General features: G+C 38.9%; 4 protein-coding genes across 6 annotated transcripts; 3 read left to right on the top strand and 1 right to left on the bottom strand.

The window, feature by feature from the left end:
- Positions 1 to 989: 989 nt before the first annotated feature.
- On the top strand, positions 990 to 3,257 carry CaBP1 (Protein disulfide-isomerase A6 homolog CaBP1). Its single transcript, XM_068283990.1, has 3 exons — positions 990 to 1,215; positions 1,284 to 1,504; positions 1,933 to 3,257. The coding sequence occupies exons 1-3, from the start codon at positions 1,203 to 1,205 to the stop codon at positions 3,001 to 3,003; spliced, it is 1,305 nt and encodes a 434-aa protein (XP_068140091.1). The 5' UTR covers positions 990 to 1,202; the 3' UTR covers positions 3,004 to 3,257.
- Positions 3,258 to 4,057: 800 nt separating this feature from the next.
- On the bottom strand, positions 4,058 to 5,491 carry LOC137572271 (uncharacterized). The gene is made up of 2 exons (XM_068284015.1): positions 5,320 to 5,491; positions 4,058 to 5,226 (listed from the first exon to the last, which is right to left on the bottom strand). The coding sequence occupies exons 1-2, from the start codon at positions 5,486 to 5,488 to the stop codon at positions 4,871 to 4,873; spliced, it is 525 nt and encodes a 174-aa protein (XP_068140116.1). The 5' UTR covers positions 5,489 to 5,491; the 3' UTR covers positions 4,058 to 4,870.
- A 30-nt stretch (positions 5,492 to 5,521) lies between these two features.
- On the top strand, positions 5,522 to 16,284 carry chif (chiffon). Of its 3 annotated transcripts, none has more exons than XM_068284006.1 (3): positions 5,522 to 6,334; positions 9,480 to 14,529; positions 16,041 to 16,284. In XM_068284006.1, exons 2-3 carry the CDS (start codon positions 9,499 to 9,501, stop codon positions 16,146 to 16,148), a joined length of 5,139 nt encoding a protein of 1,712 aa, XP_068140107.1. In that variant the 5' UTR covers positions 5,522 to 6,334; positions 9,480 to 9,498; the 3' UTR covers positions 16,149 to 16,284. The 3 variants fall into 3 exon arrangements, with proteins under 3 accessions (XP_068140107.1, XP_068140109.1, XP_068140108.1); XM_068284007.1 differs by lacking the exon at positions 5,522 to 6,334 and adding an exon at positions 9,112 to 9,357; XM_068284008.1 differs by lacking the exon at positions 16,041 to 16,284 and having other exon boundaries at positions 5,523 to 6,334; positions 9,480 to 15,385.
- Hyls1 (Hyls1 centriolar and ciliogenesis associated) lies at positions 16,259 to 16,705 on the top strand. The gene is made up of 2 exons (XM_068284088.1): positions 16,259 to 16,487; positions 16,545 to 16,705. The coding sequence occupies exons 1-2, from the start codon at positions 16,259 to 16,261 to the stop codon at positions 16,703 to 16,705; spliced, it is 390 nt and encodes a 129-aa protein (XP_068140189.1).
- The last annotated feature ends 1,972 nt before the right edge of the window (positions 16,706 to 18,677 follow it).

Genomic DNA, 18,677 nt, shown 5'->3' with positions numbered 1-18,677 from the left:
TTTTTGTGTCATTGAATCTTTATATACAATATTCCATTCGATATGCATTAAAATTCAATAATCATAAAAATAACACCGAAACAAAGCTCATTTCGTTTTAACCCCCCGCCACCCACTTATCTTTCCATAGGTCGAAACAAAGAACCCCCAAAAACGAGAAATCACAAGGAGCAAAAAATAATTTCTTCGACTATGGCCAATATTAACGTCACATAAATCTTGGCAACACTACTACTAAGTCGCTATTAAGTAAAATTGACCACATATTTTATCTCAAATGCTCCACCACACACACGCAACAGTCAATGGTTGTGGAGGGGAGCAGATGCGGGGAAAGCATTCGAGTTGGAACAAGAAGCAACAGTCTTTATATAAACCAATATTCCAAGTAAATTAAATAAGAGTCCAAGGCAGGACTCGTTGAATAAGTTACATTTGTTGGAGATAAATAAACAAAGCATACTTAAAGGGGCAAGCAGAAACTAACCAAAACTGAAATTGTCCTAAAATTGGATAAAAACTCATTTGTTAATTTTAATAGAACATAGTGTCTACTTTCATTAATTTATAATGCTAAATTGATTAGTGCTTGGAAAAATTTAAACTATTAATATTAATTTAACACACAAAAAATTGAGAGTGTAACAGTGCGAAGGGCGCGAGTAATAGTCCTAAGGGTGAGAGTAACAGTGCTAAGGGAGAAAATAAAAGTCCTAAGGGTGCGGAAATTTTTCTAACATAGCATTGGTAAATTTCAGTGTTGTTTAACGCAAATATATTCCGAGGTTAAATTTGAGAACCCAATTTCAGTTAGTACAAGAATTTACTTCTACTTTGTCTAATTTGCTTTAAAAAGTGAGCACTCAATACCGATTTCTCTCACTGTGCCAATTCCACCGCTGAAATTTTGACTAGAGATGATGGCTGCACTCGTTAAAAGGGATGAAACAATCGATATATTAAAAATGCCATCGATTATTCACGAGCCACCACTAATTCTTCTTGTGACGTGTACCCTGCCGCATATAAATTTATAAGCTACACGTCTCTCGATCCGCATTTATTTATGAAACACAAGTGATAAACCATTCGGCATACATTTACAGTTAAATCTTAAAGTAAACCCAAATATAGATACATAAGTGGAAGAGGCCACGTAAGCCAGCGTTCATACCGGCGAAAATTCTCGTTTAGCAACAACAATGAAGCAGTTCTGTAAGATTTAAATGAAATTGACCATTATAAAGCAATTATTAACATAGAAACTACTTTGTCACAAGCAGCAAGCCTTTTGTTATTGGCATTTATTGCGGGTGCTGCTCAAGCCGCCTTTTATTCCCCTTCCGATGGCGTTGTGGAATTGACGCCCTCTAATTTTGATAAACTAGTGACCAACGATGATTCTGTATGGATTGTGGAGTTCTATGCACCCTGGTGTGGTCATTGCCAGAGCTTGGTTCCTGAATATATCAAACTGGCCAAGGCATTGAAAGGCGTTGTCAAGGTGAGTTTTAAATTGGAAAGGGCAATCTTAGTAGTTTCTTCTTTAATTTCTTATTTCTACATTATTAATTAATTTTAAATCATTATCTGTAATATCAAATTCAGGGCTGATAACAGGCTCGATTGCAGATACAGTTTTCATCCGATTTCTATAGTCAAATTCATCCATTTGCCTTATCTTCAATACTATTGTATAACTTCCTCTCGTAAAAAAAGGGTATTTGTTTTCAATCTTGTGAATTTTCAATTGAACTTCTGTTTTGTTATAGAGTTAATGAAGTTACTTATTAAACATTTCCGTAATTTCCTTTGATAGGTATTAATTTTAGGTAAACTAATTGAATGCCTATGAATCTCTTTAAAAACAAGAAACAACATTTTTCCCTTTGCATTCGATTAATATTTTTGTTTGGTTTTTTTCATTTCTAGGTGGGCTCAGTTAATGCAGATGAACATAATTCGCTTGGTGGCCAATTCAATGTACGTGGCTTTCCCACAATCAAAATATTCGGAGCCAATAAACGATCGCCCACGGATTTCAATGGCCAACGCACAGCTAAAGCTATTGCCGATGCTGCTCTAGCTGAGGTGAAAAAGAAGGTGGAAGCAGCTTTTGGCGGAGGCAGCAGCAATGGTGGTAGCTCATCCAGTGATGATGATGTCATTGAGCTGACTGACGATAACTTTGACAAACTGGTATTGAACTCAGACGACATTTGGCTCGTCGAATTCTTTGCCCCATGGTGCGGACACTGCAAGAATTTGGCTCCCGAATGGGCTAAGGCTGCCAAGGAGCTGAAGGGCAAGGTTAAGCTAGGTGCTCTCGATGCCACAGTCCATCAAAGCAAGGCGGCCGAGTATAATGTACGTGGATATCCAACAATTAAATTCTTTGCCGCCAACTCAAAACGTGCCAGCGATGCTCAAGAATACGATGGTGGTCGCACTGCCTCTGATATTATTTCCTGGGCCAGTGATAAGCACGTAGCCAATGTGCCAGCCCCAGAGCTAATCGAGATCATTAATGAATCCACATTCGATACAGCCTGCGAGGGCAAACCATTGTGTGTAGTTTCTGTATTGCCGCATATCCTCGACTGTGATGCCAAGTGCCGCAACAAATTCCTAGACACTTTGCGTACTCTGGGCGAGAAATATAAGCAGAAACAATGGGGCTGGGGATGGACCGAGGGTGCTCAACAGCTTGCTTTGGAGGAGTCACTGGAAGTGGGAGGATTCGGTTATCCTGCCATGGCTGTGGTTAACTTTAAGAAAATGAAATTCTCTGTCCTCAAGGGCTCCTTCTCCAAGGATGGCATCAATGAGTTCCTACGCGACATCTCCTTTGGACGTGGTCATACAGCCCCAGTACGTGGAGCAAAGAAGCCCGCCATTGTCAGTGTCGATCCCTGGGATGGCAAGGATGGTGAATTGCCCGCCGAGGAAGATATCGATTTGAGCGACATCGATCTAGATGATAACGGCAAGGATGAACTGTAAAAACTTAACAGAATCCTTTAATCAAGACTGCTCAACTTTCCAACTAAAAACACACACAAATGAGAAACTTAAACATTTTTATACATATATCTAATATATCATAAGTCAGCCAGAGTATCTAAAACACATTTAGCTTTTTTTCTAATCAACCTCAATTTAGATGTATGTAACAAACGAGAAACCAGCGAACATGAGAATTGTGTACAAGAAATGGAAATAAATTAACATAAACTGTGTAACAAAAAAATTAACAACTATAACTAATTTTAAATGTAACTTGGAAGCGTGAAACATTTTGCGAGCCAAATTGGTCATTCAATCGTTATTTCATTCATTGGATAAGGAAAATACTATTTAGAAACAGAATACTATGGGACTAAACGATTCTCGTTAAATCCAAAAGACTTCAGTAAATAAACAAAATGATGAATCATCAATTCAAGCTATTATCCATGACTCAGCACATAGATACGAAGTCTTTCACTCAGCTTAAACAAATATGTTTTATAAGATATTTATATTTCAGATGTGTAGTTTCAATTTTTTTAGCGAATGCGGAAACTTTACTATAAGAATGGTGAGTTTGTATATTCAGCTTATATTTTTATACGTATAAGGGATTTGTTATTCCTTTTAAACTTAGAACGAAGATTATAGGAAGGCGAAATTTGTTGTTGCTCTGAATTATGACCATTAATATTTAATATCGAAGTATCTATCTTTCGAAGTAGAACAATTAATTGAATGCTCTTGAAGATATTAAAATCAAAGTTTACTCCTACTTTAAATTACTATTATTCAAAAAAAAAAAAAAAAAAAAAATTGGAATATTTCAAGTCAATTTTAACAATTTTGTGTTGAAACTGAATCTTTAAGAACTAAAAAAACACGATGAAAAACTTAGTGACTTTGATTTACAATCATTTCAGATCATTTTAGAATAATAATTTTTATAATTTATATATACATAGATATTATGCTGACCAACCGGAGCTCCAGAATTCTGTTCTTTTTAGAACCATTACGATGTTTTTATTTTAAAAAATCTATAAGCTACGGTAAAAGAAACAAAACTTTTGCTTTATTAAATTTTTTTGTTGTATAAATTTGCATTAAAAAAGTTCAAAAATTTGTATAAAAAAGTATCTTAAACTAGAAGAACGTCTAAAAACGTTCGTTTGACACATTTGTTTTGTTGCTTTCTTTTAAATACATAAATTTTGTATAATATGTACTCTAAATGCAAAACTTTATAAATTCTTTTATCATTAGTGGCGGCAGATCGGCACTTAAATAATTAATTAATTATAAAAAAACTAAAAATAGTACTAATTATAAACATAAGTACTTGGTTTCAAAAGTAATTTAAGTACAACCTGTGAGCAAAAATGGGGCGAAAAACCGAAATTGTTTTTTAAATGCAAATTAAGGTTCAAATTTTAAATCACACACACACCAGAAACACAGATACATACATACATATGGACATATACACTGTATATAAAGGTTTCAAAAGAAACGTGACTCAATTGCCATACATTTTGGCTTTGTCTTCACGATGATGATGATAATGTTGGTGGTGTTGGCAGCAGCAAACATTTTCTACCTGCAGCAAAAAAAAAGGACAAAGAAAACCATTAAAACCGAAGGGCCCGATATGAGGGAGAGTGAGCGAGAGGGGGGAGGTGGAAGCCAACTTGTTGCGCTTGTTCAAGGAAAAATGATTCTAATGTACAATGATTGTTAAAGAATGCATTTTCCACCGTGGTTAAACACTAGTTACACTAATTATGTTTGCATTTTTCGAATTGTTTTTTGTTTTGTTGTCTGTTTAGTTAAGTCTTTTTTCGTTTCAGAAGACCTGAAATCAGGCAAGTTGATGATGATGCTTCTGGTCGACAGGATAATTCTCTATGGATTGTATGGATCGCGAGGTGGCCGCCGTCATAGTCGAGGATACATCCATGAATCGATACTTTTTCTCATCCCGACAGAGCAGAGGATAGCAAATGATGCCATAATAGAATATCAAGCAGAGGACAATTATCGTAAAGATAATTAATATGATGCCAAACGTGGATATACCAGCTTTACTATCCAAAAACTCCTTGGGCGTCTGCGGGGGCGGTGGAGTGGTGGGCGGCTCTGTTGTTGGTGGATTGCGCTGATAACCGCGACGTGAGCTGCGCGATCCATGAGCTGTCGAAATCAGACAAGTGGAAGCTGCAACAAAAAAAAAACGAAAAAATGCAAGATTTATATTAAAAGAAATAGATACAAAAGTATCTTTATTTTGTTTTGATTGCAATTTCTTACCTATCACCAGGAAACACACCAGATATGCTTTATTCGACATTTTTAGCCCGTTGTTAAAAAATGAAATACAAATTTTAAAACTCTTTTTCTTTCTTTTATTTATGCGACAAGCACAGACGCAGGCGCAGAACGAGAACAAAGTGGAAATGAAAAAGATGCAATTGCCCATCACTAGCCTATCGAATTGGCTCAAATGTTATCGAAAAGTTAATTCGGTCGAGCGTGTGTGTGCCGCAGTCGTAAGCATTTTCAATTACAATTGGATGTAAATTCGTTATAAAATCATTGAAAAAATATGTGAAAGCAATTTTAAACAGAAATTAAATAAATAGAATAAGCATGCACAACGACAAATGCAATGCCAGATACATAGAAATTAGAGAAATTGCACAAAAATAACAAAGGCGTATACAACGACGAATGAAAAGGCAACAAAAAAAAAAAAAGACGCTCACTCTCCTCGTTTCCTCCTCTCTATCACTGTTGGCTCTCTCATCGTTTTTCCCTCTCTGCCTACCTACATAAAGTTAAGAAATATTTCGTGAGAGCGTTACAACTAATTCAATTTAAAAAGTAAACTAATTAAAAACTTGGGAAACAAATAACATAAAAAACCAACATAAAACAAACTACATAATAGGAAAAGTAAAGTGAAAATTTTTCAGTTGTGTCGGCACCACAACGAATAAGAAATCAAAAAGCAATCGGAAGAAACACGAGCACAAAGTGAAGTGAAGAAGAAATAACAGGGCCAACAACAAAAGCGCCAAGAAAACCTAAAGTAAAAGAGAATTTGCAGGAGAAAAAAAAAAACAACACAACTTTTGTTGTTGCTGTATGTGTGTGTGTAAACAAAGGAGGGTGAAAGAAAATAAAACAATCGCAAACGACGAGTAAATGTGGAAAAATTAGAAAATGTCACATTTGCCTTTAGATGCACGGGCCATACTCCAACATTTAAATGAATTGGGCTATAGAAATATATCAGCCGAGCAACTACGTGAATTTCTAAAAGGTAAGACCGCCCCCCCCCCCACCATAATCGAAAGGAATATTCAAAATTCCCGCCATTGTTTGTATGTGCCAGTGTGTGATTGTATGTGTGTGTGAGAGAGAGTATGGTTTTAAGTTAGTTGCTATATTATGCATCGAAAATAATGTTTAGTTTCGGTTTCGTGCGATTCGTCACCATCTTTTTTTGTATTTGTACACTGCATTGAAACGAAAAAAAAAACATGGGGGAAAAATACAGAAAAAAAAACGAGTATTACTCGGAAATTGTGAATAAACCTCGCACACACAGGCCACCGGACAGAGGAGAAACAGAAACAGCGCGCAGAGCCAGCAGAAAAACAGGCAAAAGAGCCCAAAAAGTATGTTTGTGCGGCGGGGGGTTGGTGGAGTGAGAAGCGCACAGCAAAGTGAAGTGAAGAAGCAGAAGAAAGAAGAGACCAAGGTAGGCAAAGATACATGCGGCTCGCGGAGTATAACACACACACACATATGCGTACAGTGGCAAACACAATTCTATATACAGGAGGAAAGTTCCCTACATTTAAAAATATCTAACCGTTCGGTATGCCTTAAGGTATATAAAATTGATATCAAACGAAAGGGGAAAACGACTCCGGTGATTTACTGCCAAGTTTTTGTGTTAACAATATACACTAAACCTTACTACAGCCGATTTTTTCACTTGTCAACACTGAAAATTGAAAGCTGAAGTACTTCTTGACACATATGTAAATTGTTTTTTATTACAGTACTAGAAACAACTCTTGATAAAAATATTTATCAAATGCCAACTAAAACTAAAATTTATGTTGCATGCACCCTATTGTATAACGAAAAACAGCTGTGACTATGTAAAAACATGTCAATTAAAAATTCCTATATTACCAAACTTGCTGAATAACTAAGTCACAATTCACTGACTGAATTTTATCATTAAAAGTGCTGGTAAAATGGGAACATTGACCAGATTATGACATTTCTGTACATTGATACATCATTAAATTGTTGATAAATAGACAGACGTGTATGCGTATCTATGCGTGACAATCTTTTCTCTATGTTAAATAACGTGCTGTACATATATTTTTGAACATTACTGTATATGTGTGTGCTATGTACAGGCGGCGAACGACCGACCAAACGATTGCAGGCGGTTTTAGAGCAAAAGCAACGAATGTTTCGTATTTAGTTGTTGTTGCCCTGGGCTTCAGTGGTGGCTTGTATCTGTGTGTGAGTCTGCGTGTGTGAGCATGTGTGTGTGTGTCTTTCGGCCTCCACGTACAAAACGTTCAAACATACAAACAATATTATATTGTTAGTATGTGCATATATATACATATATGTATGTGGAAATGTTGCCATAGCCTCTGTGACTTTACATAAATTTCTACATATATACATTGCTCCCCTTCTCTCCTATCTTTCTACTGCTGCCACTCTTTCTCTCCAACATTACGCGCGTGTGTATGTGTGATTGTTTTTTTGCCGTTCAATTTGTAGTGTTGTTTTTTCTGTATTGCTTTATGTGCTCTTTTTCTTCTTTTCTTTCGTTTATTTTTTGTTGTTGTTGCTGTTTGCTGCTGTGAATTCCAGATTTTTTCTGTTTGCTCTTCTTTTTGTCTTATTTCTTTGTGTAACTGCCAACACGGCTTTGAAAATAAATAAATGTAAAAAAGAACTGTTGCTAAATTTTATTCAGTTCAGATAAAACGACAACAACGACGACGACCTTATTACTCAAGTTTTTTGTTTTTGTTATTTTTTTCCTCTACAAAGTTGCCACCTTGTCGAATAAAATGTCATCGCCTTCTTTGCTTTGTCTATGTAATTCGCATTGTTTTATGCAGTTTTTTCTTATTCGATATTTTGGTTTTTTGATTGCATGAATAAGATTCTAAATTATTGCATAGCAACTGCACACAGCCGTACTGTAAATGCATTTTGTACGTGCGGAGTCAGTCCGAATCGTCGGCGGCGACCACATAAAGAACAGACGGAGGCAATAAAGACGATGACGACGGCAACGACGACGACGACAACAAACGAAAGAGCAAATAAAGAAATCCAACAAAATGTGCTGGTTTCGTGCTAAAAACCGTTGCCCTTAGGTGTGAGTCGGTCGGGTGGGCAAGCAGTGTTTGTAGAGGGTGGAACTGTTGTAGGAAAAACATTTTTTTTCTATTTCTTTCATGCTATGTTCTATCTTGAAACTACTAAAAACGTCTTCTTTATCTATGTCGGTACTTGTATGTAGATGTGGTAATCGATAACAATTTGGGAACTAAAAGACCTTGCTACATTTAACCTTTGTATGTACATTGGTAAATGTTTTAAAATGTCTCTATGCATATGCATTACATGTGTTTTTTTTTTCTGTTTAAAAATTAACAACAAAAGTGTATAAATAAAACTGGTTTTGTAAGGGAATGGGGCGGAAAAAACAGTTGATAATACGGTTTTAACTATCTGGCAACACACTTTATTAAGGATGAGTAATAAGGCGATATTTTTAAATTCGAAAAATGATAATTAATCAAGGTGCATATCGTAAAAAAAAAACTTAGAATAATAGATGTTAGAGTTGAGTTTTCTTTGACATTATTTAATACTACTAAACTACTGTCAAGTAATAATTATTATCTATATAACTAAACTATATGAATTATATTCGGTTCAGGTAAACCCAATTTTGTTACAATGTGACCTGTGACTTGTCACTGTTATTGCTCATCTCTAGCTCATGAGCAGTACGGCAACGTTTCGTGCAGCTGCCGCCCGCTTGGGTTGCAATTCGCTGCCTGCAGCAGCTGCAACCTCAAACCCAATAAATTTTGTTAGTTTTGATATAAAACAAAACTTAACTCAAACTTAATACTTGTGATACATACAGAATGCTGCAAAATTGTAAAAGCCAAAATATACAAAGGCCAAATTGGAATTGCATAACCTAATAACATACACACTGGCATACACACATGTAAAAAGGATATAGAACATTTTTTTTTCCGAAGAACCAAAATTGCGGTATAAATTGAAATATATTTATAAAATAAGTTTTCCACAGAAAAATAAATAAATACAAATTTCCCTTTTTCTCTCCCTCTTTTTTTCCTTTTAACTATCGTGTTGTGGTATTTACCTTGTAGCTAATTTGCTATTGAAGGTATGCAACCGCGACAGTCGGACAAGCCCAGCGCTAGCAGCAAACCAGCAACAGCAACAACAGCAGCAACAACAACTACTCCAACAACAACTGATCTGCGTCCCAAAGTAAAAGTCATCAAAAGCAAACGTCCACTTTGTCATTTTAAATTCTACTTGGATATTTGTGATCATCAGTTAGCGAAACGTGTAGAACAGGATATCAAATCTCTGGGGGGACAATTGGAATTTTTCTTAAGTGATAATATAACCCACTTTATAACTGATAAGCCGCAACTCCAGCAGGCACAACAACAACAACAGGGTCAGACCCCACAACCACACACTCCCTTGACGCCAAATCAATCGCCTCTTCATCAACAACAACTACAACAAGATGAGGTACGAAAGACTCGTCAATCACGGGCTGATGCTATTTTAAGTCGCGTTAGAAGGCAAACATCGGTCGGAGGAGGATCAGCAGCAGGAACAGGAGGAGTCGGTATAGCTTCATCTGGTTCACCGGTAACACGTTCATATATTGTTTGGCAAACAGATTATGCCCAGCGTTTCTTTAAACGCATACAAACTGAGTTAAAAGCCTATTTAGAGGGAGCAGGAGCAGCTGGAGGATCGGGATCAGGAACAGCAGCCGCTGGATCAATACATCTAAAGGGGCAATTTGTTAAAATTGAATCAATTAAACGAAACTATAGGCCATATTATCATTTGATAAAACAACCCGAAGATTGGCCCAAATTGCAATTAGATAGTGAAGACGGAGCCTTTCGTTTACAGGAGAAACGCAGTAGATCGAAATCACTTCAAAGCGGCATGACCACACGCAAGTCTACAGAAGATCAGCAACAACAACAACAAAATAACAAAGCTGCCGGTGCTGGTGCAGAAATTATAAAAAAGAAGCCACAGGAGGAGAATATTATAAAGGAAAAGGAATCGAGCGATAAACAGTGTGGAGTCTGTGAGATTTGTAAATTGGAATACGATACATTGAGCTTACATTTACAGAGCAAGGATCACGAATTGTTTGCCAAGAATCCAGAGAACTTCCTTGCCTTGGATAGTCTTATACAAACCTCGGCGAATGTTAAGGAATTTTTATTAGAATTAAACGATTTAAATGAAATGGAAGAGCAACTAAATAGCAGCAGTGGCAGCAAATCCTCGCCAGCATTGAGAGAGAAATCAAAAAGGATAACAAAGGGTAAACATTCCTCGGAAAAGTTTGCCTCACCGCCAGCAACCAAACAAAACAACTCACCTGCCTTGGTGGCCAGCAGCCTCAATGGAGGAGGAACAGCAGCGGCAGTAGCCGCCACAGCCACAACCACGCCCAGTCGACGCTCTAAAGTAGTAGTACAAAACTCAGGCCTATCGCCACCCATACGAGCCATGTTGCCTCCTTCATCTCTATACAAAGTGGTAGAAACGATACCCAGAGATGATTGCAGCAATACAACACCCTTGAGACGGGGACGAACGGCTAATAATCAAAATGTAGATTCACCATCCCTAATAGTGAAATTCCAAAAGGTTCGCCAATCCGAGTTGCAACGGCTGAATGGTGAGGCGGAGAATTTCATGTTCCCCCGGACAACTGCAGCAGCAGCAGTAGCATCGGCCACCACCAGAAGAAAAAGTTCTAGTGAACTGGCCACGGATATAGATCGTCAGACTACATCAGATATACGAGGTAGACATAGCATATCATCGGCGAGTTTAGATACCACCAGCACAAGCGAGGCTGATATCGCAAGTGGTGGAGCCGGAGCAGGAGCAGTAATACCAACAGCAACTGCATCGTCAGCGGGAGGACGGGCCCAATTAGTAGCTAGAAGAAGAAAATTGGGTAATCAGCCACAGCAACACCAGCGCTTTCCAAAAACCCCCATCCAGCCAGAATCGGAACTAAAGCAAGAACAACAACAACAGCAAGAAGATTTGCTGGTGGTGGCCACTAGGAAAAGTAGTCGTATGGCCACTGCCATAGTGACTGCAGCCACCACTAGCAATCAATTGCAATTGCGTCAAACGAACACTAGAAAAACCAAACTGGAGGATAGGATGGGGGATAATAATAGTAGTATACAAACTCCGACTAAGACTAAGAACAGAAGGGAAGTAAATAAGAAGCGAAAGGCTGAAGAAGAAAAGCAGGCGACGGCGGCTGCGGCAGCGGCTGATATTGGGGACAATGAGGAAGAACCCGCTCTTGACGAGGAGGAGGATGACGAAGTGGAAGAGCAGGAGGATGAGGAGTCTAGTTGTTGTCCCTCATCGGGCAGTGACGAGGATTATGTAGCCAATCGCCGTCGCCGAGGACGACAAACTAAACAAAGCAAAGCTGCTGCCCGGCGTCAATCTCGTTTAACCATAAATCGTAATAGTTTAGCTAACAAATCATCATTGAATCCCAACAATACAATCAATCAAGATCAAATATTTGATTGTTCCAAAAGCGAGAGACTTACCAAAATGCGTTATACTTTCGAATCCTTGCCCACGGGTGAGCTGTGGCATAGAGTCTTTAATCGTCAGGATAGGGGAGAAGAGGAATATTATACGTATTACGGATCCACACGATATCGTAAATTGCCCTACGAAATGGGACCCATACCCATGATGAAAACAACACAATTAGGCAAACATAAATGTCGTCTTTGTCCTCCAGAAGCCGAAGCTGAACCCGAGGAAGAAGTTCTGGACAAGCAACATGAGGATATAAGAGATCAAAGAAAGCAAACGCTCAAATTGAAAAAAGATGATGTCGAGACAATAGTGAAAAGGGAACATTTAGATGAACTGCCAACCGCCTCCACCATCAATGCGACCATCACTTCCACCTCATCCTCCTCATCTCTGTACAAGCACAAGAAGTTGCATTTACTGCAAAGATATCAGCAGGAGCAACTGCAGCAACAGCAACAACAACAGCAATGTGATAGCAAGGCCAGCACTCCGGAGCTCTTGGAACGTGAATTTGGCTCACTGGGACCCCTGGGGGCCATCAGTCGAGTGAATCGAGTACGCAGCTCATCCAGTTCCAGTTGCAGTAATAGTCAAAAGAGTGTCAATACTTGCCGTAATAAGCAATTGGCACGTTTAACCGAACTGCCGCCACGTAAATCTCCAAGAGAACATGCCTCCACTTTGGCTCTGGTCAGTTGTATTATACGCCAACGGCAGGATTCTCAGAATAGTAAAACAAATTCAGAAGCGGAAGATCCTCCACCGCCTCCAATTAAAATGAAGACTCCTCCTCCACGGGGATCGGGGTCCATTAAAAAGGAACCCGATATAGTTGATGTCGTTGTGGCCTCCAGTCCGCGTACTACTCGCTCTCAGGCAGCCACACCCATTGAAGAGTTGCGTTTTGCAACCGAAATTAGTGAGACGGTCAAACGTATGAGACGTGGACAAAACAAATATGATCATTCCCCGCCAGCACCAGCAACAGCTCCACCACTTGCCAGGCAACAGAGGCCAAATAATAATTGTTATTCCCGACGTCTACAGTTTAGTTCCGCCTCCGTTGCCACCACTAATTCAGCAAGACGACGTCCTCCGAGATCGTCGGCTGCTGCTGCTGCTGCTAGATCATCGCAGTCAACGAATCATTTGTCCTATGGTATGGGTATACGAAAATTGCCAAGCAAAAAGGGTTTACTCGAATATGAAATGGAACCATGTGCCATGAAGGCATTAGATGCATCTATGCAATATCGTAGTCCTCATCTGATGGCTTGGCAAATTGATAAATATCTGGAATTGGTGGGCAAAGAATACGACTTCAACGACAATGGCAATGAGGATGAAGTGGAAAGTCAAGAGTCCAGGCAGGAGGAGGTAGTGACGCCACCGCCAACGGATTGTAATTTTACCAGCGAATTTGATTTGTGTGATTTACTCCAAGGCGGCAGCGCCGGCAGTGGAGATGATGATCCAGACTCCTCATCCGCAGTTCCAATGGGTGGCGGCAGTCGTCGGCTAAGCTCCACATTTAGTCTATACAGTAGTTATTATCGTAAACGTAAAAGTCTAAAATCGAATCGCACGGGTTGGCCAAAAGCCCAAAGAAGAAGACACGGCGGAGGAGGGTCACGTCATCTGGCAGCCAGCGATCAACGTATTTGCTTTAAAGAAATGGGTCTCAATGAAATAAGTACAGCAGTTGTGGTCAAGCAAGAGCCGCTGGAAGCGCCGCCCTCCCAGACTACAGAAACCACTAATGCCGAAGAAGTTGAAGTCGAAAGATCTACGGGAGATGCTGTTGTAATGACTCCACCTGCTACTGATGTAGAACCAATTGAGGCGGAAAGTTTGCCAGATGCCGGAGATGACGATGATGCAGATGATGATGAGGATGAAGACGATGACGACGACGAGGAGGAGGCAGATGAAGAAGCTGAGATTGAAGCTACTGATGCTGATGTCGAAGAAGAGGAGGAGGAGGAGGAAGATGTCTACGAAGATGCCTTTGAAGAGCCTTCCAGAGATTTAGTAACCCCTCCACCCAAAGAGCAACAGAAAATGCTAAATGTCGACGAGGAACCACCACAAAAGCGATCGAAATTAAATTCATCGTCGACCACAACAACTCCGACAAATGCCAATACCGCCACAACACCCACAAAACCCGATTCGGGCAAGAAACTATTGCTCACCCTGCACAATGGCCAACGTCTGACCTCCACACCAAGTTCAACCCACCATCATCCGCAACCACAGCAGCCGCAACAACAACAGCGACTCAATGGCAGTTTGGGTAGTTGCATTTCACCTAGCGAAAAATTGGGTGATAATTCCGATATATTCACCGTTTCTTCGGATGGCCTGGATACTGATCTCGATTTAAGTAATCATCAAGCGGATTGCCCACATCAGCAACAGCAGACCACGTCGCCGCCGAAGCGTAAATTTGATATCTCCAAGTATGCACCACCCAACAATGGAAAGGCGGCCAGCAGTTGTGCCGCTGAGGCGGCAACCGCCGCTGTCAAATCTTTGGCCATCTCCCAGTTTCTCAAGAAGGAGGTTCGTGTCACCTGCCGTCGTCTTAGAGCGCCCTTTCGACGCTTTCGTTATCGCCGCTAAGCACCTTCATCATTATCAACATTATCTTCATCCACCAAGTCACCATCATCATCATCATCTCATTTATATGTACATACATACATACATATGTGGAATGTAAAAAAAATGATATAGACTTTAGGATCTTCACCCTTCCCTCCACACCAATGGACACATTTGTGTTTAGCTTAAATTTAACAACAGAAAAATCAAGAAATATAATACGTACATAAGCCTTAGTTTATATCTTAGTTTAGCATCAATTTCCATCTCTAACACAAGAAAAAAACAAAGATGAAAACCAAGTAAAATTTTTTTCTTTGGTATTCATCCTTCAGACAATTCCAAAAAGATAAAAACAAAAACAACTAATTCAATCAATCCAATTTTAGTCCATAAGTAGGAAAGTTTCTTTAGTTTTTCATTGACTAATTCTATTAATTTTCATTTAATCTCCCCTTCTCCTCCCATCAAGAAGTCGAAGCTCAAAAACAACAACAAAAACAAACTACTATTGTAAAAGATTAAAAAAAGAAAGAAAAAAAAAGCAATTGTAAAAATATTTAAAAAAAAAGAAAACAAAAAAAGAGTAAATTAAATATTCAATTATAAATATAAATTATAAAGTTTTGTTTTGATGGCATTTATTTTTCTATATTGCAAATTTCGATAAAAGGGAGAGCAAAATTAAAAATCCTCATAAAAACACTCGGGTCACGCGGCATTTTCCATTAAAATCATTTTATATATAATAATTGTGTAGGACAAAAATAATTTCTTAGTTTAGTTTATAAAATACATTCTGTGAAAATGTTGATCTCTTCAAGTGATCTTTCCGCAAGGTTTTCAGCAAAAAGTTATATTTAGAATGTGATAACGGACTTTTTCAAGTAACTAACTAAATTGTTTAACTATTTCATACTGAATTTATTCTTAAAGTTATGAACATTTTAGATTTATATAAAGACAGACTTGAAATGATCTTATTTTAGTCCCACTGTTCAGTATTTAGTTAAATTTTTTATCAATTTGAACTAGATACTAAACTTAGCCAAGATATAGTAAAATAGGTTAAAGATAAAAAGTTTCTGAAAAATCTATATACATATTCTGAATATATTTTTATTGTTTTATATTCACCTTTTAATGAGTTTTAAAGTAAACACATTTCCTAGGATTTTATATTTTAAACAGACGCGAATTTAGCCAAAGCTATTCCTAAAACTTTTGTTAGTATATCGATAGCTTATAGTTTCATCTAAATGAATAATTTTTCAAGTCATTCATCAGCATTTTCTTTGTTTAACAAATTCTCACACAAAATCGCAAAAGAGAAGTTCACTTTTTTCTAGGTCCTAGCACAAAATATTCCTTTCACAACTCCCAATCAATTGTGCATATTATTTTTGTTTGTTCGTTTTTCCTTTTGTTGATCTTTACCTTACCACCACCTCCCATTCCGAAATTTCTAGACCTACGTAAGCTCATCAAGCATGAAGAACGCATGGCGGCGAACACAAAGGAGGACTATTTCGGTAGCCTGCATAAACGGGGCACAGTCAGCTCGCGTGCCAAATTAGGTGGAGATGGAGGACAAGCTGATGACAAGGACAAAACTAAAGACAAGGAGAACGAGCCGCCGGCATCGGATGATAAGGAGGGGGCTCGCTTAAGCGCTGGCGGATCCAAGATGGCCGATTTAACACGGGAATTTTGTGAGAAACTTTTCATGGATGCTCCAGTCAAATCGGCAAGTGCTCCAAACGCTCGCCGTAGTCGCAGCAAGACTCGTGCTCCACTCGTGTGTCCCTCTAGTGGCGAATCCACTGTGGCCAGTCCACCAAACAATCGTCGTCGTTCGAAATCTCAAGGCAAGGGCAAATCCCGTCCACGTAGTCGCAGTTGCCGTTCTGCTATGGGTAAACTATGTTCTATATAATAATGAATTCAGATTAATGTTTCTTTTTGCTTTGCAGCTCGCCGTGGTCCGAAGTCGAAGCATCCTCAAAGCGATCCTGTGGCCCTGTATCAGTACTATCAAAAAGAATGGGCTCACTTCCGTGAACAGATACCAGGAGCTACTCAACATGCAGACTTACGCCGGAACAAACGCCATAAGCTAATGGATCCCAAGTGATCCGAGGAAGTCCTTAAAGAACATTCCATTCCCTTTACAAAGAATTTCAAATCGATTTCATTTATTGAAATATTTATAGAATACATTATATTTGAGATTTCCATTTAAATGAATTATTTCATTTTATCTTCTTTGTGAATTGCAATAACAATGCGTATTATTAGAATTTTGAGGTCTGAATATGGTATAGAAATGATTTGCATTTTGTGATTCGTCATCATTTTCATCGGAGGAGTCTGCCGAGGAATCACAATCACATGAAGTACTCGAACTCGTCGTTTCGTAGGTCTTCACTGATCTTGTTGGAGGTTTGCAGTAAGTGTAAGTTGGTGGCGATTCAAGCTTGTCACATATCACATAATTGTGTCTTTCGTGTTCTGGTATTTGGCGAGTTAGGGGATTATAGCAGATGGCTTCTTCCTCACTGGAACAATCGCGGAATCGAGAACTGCTATCGAAAAGGACCTTGACTTCTTTAACTTGTCTGGGCTTAGGGCATGGGCATTCCATTTCTTCATTTTTATCGTATGTCCTGGGCTTAGGGCACGGGCATTCAATTTCTTCACTCTTATCGTATGTCATTTCGGTTTTTAATGGTTTAGGCGGTGCCTGGGGTTTTTCTTTGTTCGACTTCTCTCCTTTCCAGCAAGAAGTCAAACTGCAAGATCTCTTTGATTTCACATCATTAGACTTTTCTTTCTTCTCTTTTCTAGACTGATTCGGCTCTCCGTCATTGAATGTTTCTTTTTTCTCTTTTTTTGATAATATGCAGCAAGAGAAAAGACTCTTGGAAGACTTCGACTTGGGCTTAGCATCCTTAGGTGTTTCTTCCTTCTCTTTTTTAGGTCTTTTGCAGCAGACGAAAAGATTTTTGGATGGTTTCGTCTTGGGCTCAGTGTCCTTGGATCTTTCTTCCTTTTCTTTTATAGGTCTCTTACAGCAAGCGAAAAGATTTTTAGATGATCTCGGCTTCAGGTCAGTGTCCTTGGGTTTATATCCCTTCTCTTTTTTACGTCTCTTACAGCAAGCGAAAAGATTTTTGGATGATCTCGGCTCCAGGTCAGTGTCCTTGGGTTTATCTCCCTTCTCATTTTTACGTGTCTTACAGCAAGCAAAAAGATTTTTAGATGGTTTCGCCTTGGGCTCGGTGTCCTTGTGTGTTTCCTTCTTCTCTTTTTTTCGATCGCTTACAGCAAGAAAAAGGTCCTTTGGATGGCTTTGAGTCCACTTCTTTAGAGGCTGCTTTTTCCTCTTTCTTGCAGCAGGAGAAAATTCCCCTCGATGGCTTCTTTTCCGTCTCTTTTTTTGCTTCTCTTTTGTAATCTTTGGTTCGACTTTTTCATCGTCTTTTTTTTTCTTGCAGCATGCAAAGAGTCCTGTCGAAGGTTTTGACTCCACTTTTCTGGGTTCTTGTTGTTTTCCACTTTTTGGTTCCAACTGCTTCGGGGCTTCTTTCTTCTCTCGTTTTGGCATCCTACAGCAAGCAAACTTTACCCTGGAGGTTTTGGGCTCAGCTTCATAATGGACGTTTTCCTTTTCTCTATTTAGCTCCTCCATGCATCCGCAACAGAGACATGCAGGACTATGTTTTCTTTGCTCAGATTCATTTGAATGATCCGAGCAAGGGCATTCGGGAGGTTCAGATGATGTCTCTTCAGATGATGGTTGAGGAACTTCTTTGGACCTCTCGAAATCTCTTAAAATGTGCTTATCATAACTGCTTAGTCTTGATAAGGCTGCATTTGAATTGTGATGCTTCAAACGGGAAACTGGAGCAGTAGGGATATCCTCTCTATTTTTACAATTGCAATTTAAGATTCCATTTTCCTCAGGCTCCATTAAGAAACTACTCTTATTTAGAGCAATCATGGAATTTCTTCCTAGTAACTTCTTAGGTTGTGGCCATATGGGTTCTATACCTGGATGTGGTTCACAATTTGGCAGGAAACCTCTTTGAATCTTTTGAGTGTGA

The sequence above is a fragment of the Drosophila tropicalis genome, unplaced genomic scaffold, assembly GCF_018151085.1.
Source record: "Drosophila tropicalis isolate 14030-0801.00 unplaced genomic scaffold, ASM1815108v1 contig_3, whole genome shotgun sequence".
Taxonomy (NCBI): Eukaryota; Metazoa; Arthropoda; class Insecta; order Diptera; family Drosophilidae; genus Drosophila; species Drosophila tropicalis.
Note: the sequence above shows the minus strand (reverse complement) of the source record. Positions and strands in the feature narration are given on the sequence as shown.

What these genes read in the sequence shown, in the direction of transcription:
- CaBP1 (XM_068283990.1), top strand. An exon ending in CATTGAAAGGCGTTGTCAAG is followed by an intron (nt 1,505 to 1,932) that starts GTGAGTTTTAAA and finishes TTTCATTTCTAG; the next exon opens with GTGGGCTCAGTTAATGCAGA.
- LOC137572271 (XM_068284015.1), bottom strand. Translation starts at nt 5,488, where the DNA reads ATGGGCAATTGCATCTTTTTCATTTCCACTTTGTTCTCGTTCTGCGCC. An exon ending in GGTGTGTTTCCTGGTGATAG is followed by an intron (nt 5,227 to 5,319) that starts GTAAGAAATTGC and finishes TTTTTGTTGCAG; the next exon opens with CTTCCACTTGTCTGATTTCG.
- chif (XM_068284006.1), top strand. Translation starts at nt 9,499, where the DNA reads ATGCAACCGCGACAGTCGGACAAGCCCAGCGCTAGCAGCAAACCAGCA. An exon ending in CCCAGTTTCTCAAGAAGGAG is followed by an intron (nt 14,530 to 16,040) that starts GTTCGTGTCACC and finishes CGAAATTTCTAG; the next exon opens with ACCTACGTAAGCTCATCAAG.
- Hyls1 (XM_068284088.1), top strand. Translation starts at nt 16,259, where the DNA reads ATGGCCGATTTAACACGGGAATTTTGTGAGAAACTTTTCATGGATGCT. An exon ending in CAGTTGCCGTTCTGCTATGG is followed by an intron (nt 16,488 to 16,544) that starts GTAAACTATGTT and finishes TTTGCTTTGCAG; the next exon opens with CTCGCCGTGGTCCGAAGTCG.